The 9201-nt window shown below is 34.6% G+C and overlaps 1 protein-coding gene across 1 annotated transcript; it reads right to left on the bottom strand.

The window, feature by feature from the left end:
- Window positions 1-393: 393 nt before the first annotated feature.
- Window positions 394-5120, bottom strand: LOC110713376 (type IV inositol polyphosphate 5-phosphatase 7-like). Its single transcript, XM_021891830.1, has 13 exons — window positions 4657-5120; window positions 4441-4531; window positions 3900-3968; window positions 3681-3765; window positions 3494-3598; window positions 2599-3391; window positions 2288-2481; window positions 2070-2178; window positions 1833-1981; window positions 1460-1712; window positions 1299-1350; window positions 821-892; window positions 394-719 (listed from the first exon to the last, which is right to left on the bottom strand). The coding sequence occupies exons 1-10, from the start codon at window positions 4684-4686 to the stop codon at window positions 1490-1492; spliced, it is 1848 nt and encodes a 615-aa protein (XP_021747522.1). The 5' UTR covers window positions 4687-5120; the 3' UTR covers window positions 394-719; window positions 821-892; window positions 1299-1350; window positions 1460-1489.
- Between the last annotated feature and the right edge of the window lie 4081 nt (window positions 5121-9201).

The following is a 9201-nucleotide window of genomic DNA, read 5'->3' as shown; positions in this document are numbered from 1 at the left end:
TCATAAGATATAGTCTGATACATAAGCCAAAAGTTAAGAATAATACGGAGTAGTAAATCTTTGACTCCAATAAAAATGCACAAATCAAAAAATAAAATTTCATGATGTAAAAAGAATGTTTGATATTAAATACTGTAAAAATAGAGAAATAATGAGTTTCCAGATTTTGGTGCCAAAACCTGTAACGTTGTCTAGTGCATTTCAAGGGTGTTGGGGACACCTCGCGGGAAAAGCAAAAGGCAAAGCAAACACATACAGAAGCAGTGGACTTTGGGGGATAATCAAGAGAATACCCAACCTTTTTCAGGGAAATGATTAGTTCCCATATTATATTATATACTTGTAAAAATAATTAAAATAAAACCTCTTAATATCTCACTATCATTAAACTTGTACGATAAATACTATTTTTCTATTGATTTTCCATCACTTTCACAACGAATGCCTAATCAAATCACTAAGCTCCTATCTCTTTTTTCCTAAAATCAAAAAAATAAAAATAAAATGGGGAACCCCACTAAATCATAGTCAGCAAAATTAAACTTCACCCATAAAAAAAAAGTTACAAAAAATAAAGGAATACCCTAAATTGATTAGCTTGGTCAGCAAAAAGTTTTTCGTGTTGAATCTTGTTAGCTTCGTTTTGAGATGAATATTAACCCCATACTTATGTACAATTTCGAGTCGTGGTCTTGTTTACAAAATTGCAGAATTTACACCTGTAATAAGACAGTCGAAAGAGAGATTAGTTAGCAAACACTAATACTACAAGATTAGATGAAAAGAGTAGATAAGCCAAAAAGAGAAGCACAAGAGGCACCTTTTTCGAACAATGAGCAAGGAAATGTCTGCATCATGTCAAGGAATTGAGTTTGTTCAAAGCTATTCCCGCCTGCAAAAATGGGGACCATCATCTTAGTTGTTAATGGAAATGTGCAACAAATTCTGAATATTTGTCTCTCTAAAAAAAATAGCATGCCCTAGAACAGTTTTCCTTTTCATTCCTCTCTTATGTTAAACAATTTCAGGTTTAGATCTTGGGTTTGGTCACGTTGTGATCTTAGTCACGGAACCACTTTAGCCATCAACAAACGGATGGCTTGTGGTTGCCGCAACCTAATAGTACTATATTTGTTTTAAGGACCATCGTGATAGGGTGGTTTGTGGTAGCTAGAGAATGAGGTTCGGTTTCTAGTAGAATTTTGTTTTACGCGGTAACTTAACATGCTTTAATTAATTACACAACTATAACATAAAATAGAGGAAAGAGACTTCAAATATAGTACAAGGAATCTTACCAGTAAAATATTCTGAATGGCAGAGATGGAGTAGCATCTGAGCTTGATCATTCTGTCAGTAAGATAACACAGTTAATAAGGTAAGAACATTAACAGGCATCTCTTGTCTCGGAAGTAAGGTAGATGCAGAAGATTCAGAAAAGAAATAAAAGAGTGAATACTTGATGATGTCTTTTGCTCAACCCAATTCCTCAGAAAAAGCAAAGTTCGGTATAGCCATGTGAGTAAGGCAAGAGATCAGCAACTTCTACTCTGGAACTAGCACAACTCATGCTTCTCCTTAATCTGGCTGGGATCGATTCCACCTCGGCCCAAAATATACTGTAAACTGGTCTATGATCTGAAAACCTTGACTCAGCGCGGACATATGACAACTGGTGCAGGCCATTTCCGTACCACAATATTCGATCACACCTTCAAAAATATACATTTTCCAAAGCAGATTGTAAACTCATAGCTTTTTGTTAACTTTTTTTTCGATTTGGAATAAGTGTGCTCGGATATCCCTGAATTTTTTTAAGGGATTAGACTTACCAAGCTGGTGTTCTTCTTTTCTCCTTAGGATGCAGATCATCCCCTGCATATCTGTCTGAGTTGTGAGAATACTTGTAAGTTGGTGGGAAATATATACTTCCCTCTTTCCACTCGTTAAATACACGGCCTCTTCTTTGTTCTGTACGCAACTGCAAATGAAACCAAATTATAGTTGTGATAGGATGTTAACAGCTTATCTCATTAAAACATTAAGAGGCATTCAGGAAAGTACTAAACCTGGTCTCTCTCTAGCAATGCCCTCCAGTTTTGCATCTCAACGAGTGCCCTGACTGAACGATATGGGAGTGTTAACCGATAATTTAGATCCCCAAGCCAGATGACTCGACTGCATTTAATTGTAGGTCACAGAAAATTGGAGAAATTTTGTTAATTATTTGATAGATAAAAATGTCGACTAAATGAACATAATCTATGTTTGTTACAAAGGATCTTACTCATGCTCAACAATTGTTTCAGGGGACTTCTCATCACCCACATTACTGACGCGTGGAAACCTTGTCTTCCTCAGGATCTCCATGACATCAGCATTTCTGCGCAGCTCATCGCCTTCTTTCTGTCCTGAGGTTAAATGGCTGCAGACAAAACAGAAGCTGGTCTGATGCAACAACATGCTGACTGAAATGGAACCCTACAGAAGAAGATCAGGATATCACATTTCTATAATTTCTCTCCTTAACCAATTTTACAGATTTTCAACAAGAATTAACAAGTGTGTGCACTAGCACTTAGTAAAAAGTTTAGGTACCTTATTTCCAAGGTAACCCATTAATCCTCTACCAACACAAGAGACTTTCACATTTCGTACGTTCTCTCTCAAATCTTTCCTGACCCATACTGTGAGGAATACCCCAACCATTTGCTTGCTTACCACCAAGCAGTATCGTGATTGCTTAGGCTGTCGGTAGCAGATGTCACTATGGGTAGATCCACTACATGACATCGGTGAAAATAAAACTGTGCTTGGTGAATCACCCGGACCATAATCGTCATCAGATGAACCCCATTTAGAGAAATCACTTGGCCTGAAATCACTAGGCCTATAATCACTTGCCCTGTAATCACTGGGCCTATAGTCACTAGGCCTATAATCACTTGCCCTATAATCACTTGCCCTGTAATCACTAGGCCTATAATCACTTGGTCTGCAATCACTTGCCCTGTAATCACTCGGTCTGCAATTGCTTGGTCTATAATCACTCGGTCTGTTACCAAATATAGCCCGGTCACAAACACTATAGCGCCTTTCAAGTCGAGGCTGTGATGTGGAAGGGTCATTGTCCATCTTCCTACTTCCTGTGGCTTGAAATGATCGGCGAGGGAGGAAAGATGCAGCTCTATGGCGACCGGACCCTTCAAAATCAGCATTTATTTCAACAACTGGATTAGGAACAGGGGACGGAGTATGGTTACCACTGCTTCCACAAATCCCAGGACGGTTATTTAATGTCTTTCTTATTAGGTTGACCCATTTTTTAGCGGGACCATTATCTTCAGCTCCTAATATGTTGCTTGGATTTAAGGGCACAATTTCCTGAAATCTGAAAGATAAACTATTTAAACTTCTAGCATCAATTATACATCAGCAACAAGAACATCAAATTCACCAAATCTCGCAGCTGAAATGCAACATGATCACATACCCAAGAACATAAATATCAGCAGCAGGTGAGGCGTGAAGCCAATCATCAAGGTTCATATTACTTGGTGGTGATTTCCCACCCACATTCCATGTTGCTACAAAAACACTGAACCCAATTAAACTGTATAAGTATATATTCTTTCAAAGGCCAATGGATTCGGGTTTAAAACACAAATAGATTAAACTACCTATGATTCTGGACATCTATGATCCTAGGATGCTCAAGATATTCCTTGCCAAGTCGCATCCGATCCGAGTTGATGTTAAATTTCTCTGCACCACCAATAATGGGAAACAAGAATGACAATTTGTCACTAAATATAAAAAGCATCCATGAAATTACACCACTACTTTAGTGATCAAAATTCATCACATACTTGTAAATTATACTTAATCTATAATTTTACCTGTTTTGCTTTTCTTGATATTACATGGCTCCCTCTCTGAGAAGCTACTTCTCCACTCCACTTCACCTCCTGAATTACCATAATTCAAACTTTAAATTATAACCACATCTTCAACAAATCACATTTAACAGTAATATACTCAAATGCTTTCTAATCAATAAACATAAACCGTCCAAATTAAATAAAAACACAATAGTTATAAGTCTTATAACAAGACAAAATAGACAATTTAGAAAATTTTATTTTCAGCCAATCATTAATTTTTAAGCATACTTGGTACTATTACCAAATAAGACTACCAACCCTTCTCCCATAAAAGAACAAAAAAAACAAAATTTAGCCTCTAACTAACTGGTTAAGGTAGACAATACAAAAATACTCCCTCCATCCGGAATTAATTGTCACATTTATAACTCGATTTGAACCTGTAATATAACAACTAAATCTGGACCGATTTAAATTTGAGTCTAAATTCAAAATTCCGCAAAATGCAAAACAATAAAATTGGAAATTATGGAAATTAAGAAGCTAACTATCATACCTCCATAAGCAAGATCATCAACAACAGGAAATTCCTCGCATTTAGTCTTGATATTGAACCATTTTTTAATCAGAGACTTCGACCACCAAAGCTTCAACCCCACAAAACAAAAATTAATTAATTTAAATAACCAACACTATATCATCTCAAAAATACAGTTAAAAAAATAGCTAAATTTAGCAAAAAAAAAAAAAAATGGTGGAAAATTTTAAAAACCTTGCTTTTCTTGGGTTTTTCATCTCTCATTGTATCACCAATTCTTCATACAGCTCTTTGTTCAACCTACTCCCCCCTCCCACCTCACTCTTTCTTCAAAAATACTCTCTAATTATGTTAATTATTACCTTAATTATTTTGTCTCTCTCATATAATATAATGTACAAAATTAATACAGTACCCAGTTTACAAAAATAAAAACCCACTAAAATTCCCACAAGTGGTAACCAAATAAATGGGAAAAAAAATTATTTTTTCTGTGTAAATTTTTTTCTAGAAAGAGAAATTAGAGAGAGAAAACAAAGAATGAACACACTTTAATGCGTGAGGAAGTAATAAGATTGATGGATTTTAACTTAAAAACAAGACAATGCCGCAATAAAAAATTTCAGTACTACTTCTACTAGTAGAAATTCTAGTGAGAGAAACTTTAGAGAGAGAAAATAACAAACCAAAGAAAAAAGGAAAGCTCGTTTTTATTGGTAAAATCAAAGCATTTTGAACAGAATAAAGTGCAATTGGATGAAGAAGAATGAGATTTTCCATTCTTTATTTTTTTTAATTTTTTATTTATTTATTTATTTTTGTGGGCCATAATAGAATTGAATCCTAAACACAACGAGAAGAGGGGGGGCAAGGGCCCAAGGAATGATAAAGAAAGGAGTAATGTCGTTTTGCTTTAACTCTTTAAAGCAAAACGACCAGGTCAGCGAAAACAGAGCTGCCCGTCTGCCCGAATGGTCAAGCAAAGCTGCCCGTAAGTAAGATTCTGTTAAGAATGAATGTTGTTGTTTTTGGCAAACAATTAGTCTTACTACCAACAAAGTTAAAGTTAAGTGGTGGGATATGTAAGAAATATTGCTCTCTTAAAGCAAAAGTGAGTTTTTTTTTTATTATTTATATTTGATTTCATATATTAATGTAATATAGTGATTTCATTTTTATATTTTCTTTACATATATGAAGATTAGTTTGTTTGCTTTTTCTCTCTTTAGTTGCAATCTTACTTTCTTGGGTTGTGTTTAGAAGGAATGTTTTACTGAATTGGAATGTGTATGGAGAAAGGGATTCTCTCATGGGTAATTGTTTGATTATATTAATTTTTGGATTATGTAATTTAGGGTTTTTGTTTTTCAATTCAATATCATATTTTTTTAAGAGGAATCAAATGGTACATTTAGTATTAGGTAAGCATGAAAAGGTGTGGAAATTGGATTTAGCTAAACTAATGATTGATTGCTATTTTTCTTTGTGAATGTGAAAGCCTTTTTTACATAGCTTAACATTAATTTATTTATTTTAACTCATAGTAGAGTTATGTACAAAGGTAACATTATAACTTGTATAATGAACTATATGACCTTTATTAATTGTTTATAATATTTCTAAAATAATAATTGACTCTTTAATTGATATCTTGGTCATAAGACAAATGTGATGAAATTTAAAATCTTAAAAATTCTCCCTTGATGAAATTATGATCGTTGTACATAGGGGTGTGCAAATATGGACCTGGACCGAAAAATCGACCGAAACTGCACCGGAATTGGGATGTTTCTACTATGGTCATCTTAAATATGACTATAGCTATACTTAAATGTCATTGGTTGATTTTAGATATATTTTTTTAGCTTGGTCAAACCTTATTTAAGGGTAATTAAGGTATTTAGCTTCTTTAATTCATTTTCTTATTTTTTAAATTTCAATTAATGAATTTCTGAAAATATTATTTTAATTTTCGAATTTATTTTATCTAAATCTAATTTTAATAAAATCTAAAATTAAGATTAAAAAAAATTAAAAATCGAAAATTTGTTCTTCGTCGTTCTTCGATGTTCATCAATGTTCTTCCTAGTTCATCCAAATTTTTTATCAAATAATGAAATCAACCACGATTTTATGTTCCATGTACCTTAATTTCAATTGCGCATCAATGGAGACCGAAAAAATAGGCCAAATTTATACAGCCATTGCGCAACTTTATGGTACATAACTACATATAATCGGTTTCTTTCATCCTATGGGTGGGTTCTTAATCTTTGAATAACATAATTTAATTGTACAAAGTCAAGCATCGGGTTTGAAAATAGCGATTTAAGGTATAGGAAATCAAAAATTTTAAGTTTTTCGGTAATATATGTTCGTCATGAAAATCTGAGAAGAAACCGTAACACATTTTTTTTCACAACTTTTTTTGATCCAAAAAATCGAAGGTCGAATTATAAACACTGTTTGTGATATAGGTATTGACCCAAATACAAATATGACATAACCTTAACTGAATTTTATTAATTATAAAAAGATAATGACCAAACGTAACATTGGACATTTCCAATTATTATAATAGAATTTACTTCGATGGCAATTTATAATACGATGAACCTGGACAATGATTCGAACTAATCAATAAACAAAAATTATGGAATCGATATATTTTAAGTATAGAAATTGCATTTTAATATTGGAAATCACTTATTCTAATCATGATCTTTTCCTAAATTTCTATCATTTTAAATTTTGAATAGATTATATATTGGAAATCAGTTATTCTAAATAGGATATTTTCCTAATTTATTATCTTTAAAATGTAAATGATTTTTATCTTTTAAATTTTAAAAAATCTTTACAAACAATAGCGTTAGGGTTCTTTGCTTCACATCTTTATCATCCTCGCATACTCTTTTCAATCGAATTTGTTTCACAGTTTGCACAATTATTTTTGGTATTCAAATCATGGTTAAAAAAGCAAAACCCAATGTAAGTATACTCGAAATTGAATTTGTTTTTTTGCTATGTATTTTTACCAATATTAAAAATTAAATTCAATTTTATTTTTATGCGTTTGTAATTGGTTCAAAGATGAACAACTTTTTATCTTTTTGAAGGAATTATTTATAAACATTGATTTCGTCTATATAGGGCTTATGTTTTAAGCAAATTAAATTTATTCATAATGGTTTAATTCCATTTTTAAATCACTCATGATCTCTAGAATTGATTTATGGTTGCAGAAAAGTAAGGCAATGGAGAAAAAAATAATTGATATTCACTGCAAACTGTCAAACATAGAGTCGACATTGGCTAAACTCGTTGCCGATGTTGCTGCTAGTATATCACAGAGTTCAACCAAGGTTCCAGAATCAACTAATTGTAGGACTGACGGAGAAGCAGACACTGTTGGTAAAACTCCGCATGGAAATCGTTCGTATTCTCCTTTCCTAAGCCCTGATGGCGAGTTGATGGTTAGCTCACATGTCTCGACAACTAAGCGAAAGCTACAGGTTAATGACACTGGCGACGAAGGCGAAGAAGTAGAGAAAAAACACTTTGTTGGCTTCGATGTTGACTCATTCGACATTAGAAATATCCGTTTTACTAAGCTTCAATTTCCACCGGGTTTGGAAACACTCCAAGATCTTAAAGAGGATGAAGAAAAAACAAAGGAGAAAAAGACAAAAGATAAAGTTAAAAGCCCTGATATCAAAGTGTTGACTCCAAAGTCAAAAGAAATAACACCACTGATAACGGTGAACCACAAACGAATTCGGAGAAGAGGCCCACTACTAGAAATAGGCCTATTTCCGACGGATTGGTTCCGACGGACACCTAATTCCGTCGGAAACATAGGAAATTCCGACGGATTTTTATTCCGTCGGACATTTACGACGGATTTTGAAGATCCGTCGGAGATTTCCGACGGAATATTCCGTCGGAATATATTTAAAAAAAATTCTACAAACCCTAAAATCAGCCCTCCTTTTATTTCACCCCTCAGCCGTTTTTTTTTCACTTCCCCCTTTTCATTCTCTCTCCTTTCTTTTGTTGCGCTGTTTCTCTCTCATTTATGGCTTCCACTCCTTCGTAGTTCCTCTCCGCCGTCGTCTCACGCCGCTGCAACCTCTATAAATCCCCTTGCCGCGCCAATTATCTTACGTTTTTTATTTTATACGGTTTTTAAGGTTAAATTCGACAGTCAAAACTCTAGATCTAGAGTTTTTATTGTCGAATTAAGCCTTATTAACCTAAATTTGGTGAAATTCGAAGCTAATTTCATAATTAAAGGTATGCTTTGATGTTTTTAATGTCCTTTCTTTTGTTTTAAAGTTTTTTTTTGTTTTTTTTAAATTTGGTGGCTCGTTGGTGGTTTTAGGGTCAGTTTAAGGGTGGGTCGAGGGAGGTGGTGGTGGGTGTCGCCAGGGCTAAGGGTTAGGGTTAGGGTTTGGGTGGTGAGCGAAGGTTGGTTTAGTTAGGGTTCGTTCTGGTCTGGGAGGGGTTTGGGTGTTTTAGGTCGGGTTTGGGTTTGGGGGGTTTGGGTCTGAATTTAGGGGGTTTGGGTCTGGGTTAGGTCGGGTCTGGGTTAGGGGTTTGGGTCTGGGTTAGGTCGGGGCTGGGTTAGGGGTTTGGGTCTGGGTTAGGTTTGGTTTTGTGGTGTGGGTTAATTTAGTGGGTGGCGGTGGTGGTGGTCTGTAGTGGCGGTGTTGGTCTGATGTGGTTGGTGGTGGCAGTGGGTTAGGGTTTGAGAAGGTTGGTTTGGTTGGGGTTTAC

Source organism: Chenopodium quinoa, unplaced genomic scaffold, assembly GCF_001683475.1.
Source record: "Chenopodium quinoa cultivar QQ74 unplaced genomic scaffold, ASM168347v1, whole genome shotgun sequence".
NCBI lineage: Eukaryota > Viridiplantae > Streptophyta > Magnoliopsida > Caryophyllales > Amaranthaceae > Chenopodium > Chenopodium quinoa.
The sequence above is the reverse complement of the archived record's forward strand: the minus strand, read 5'-3'. Positions and strand labels throughout refer to the sequence as shown.

Coding starts and splice junctions, on each gene's coding strand:
- LOC110713376 (XM_021891830.1), bottom strand. CDS start 4,686: ATGAGAGATGAAAAACCCAAGAAAAGCAAG. Junction 4,532..4,656: donor AAAAACCCAAGAAAAGCAAG/GTTTTTAAAATT, acceptor GTGGGGTTGAAG/CTTTGGTGGTCGAAGTCTCT. Junction 3,392..3,493: donor GCTGATATTTATGTTCTTGG/GTATGTGATCAT, acceptor TTTATCTTTCAG/ATTTCAGGAAATTGTGCCCT.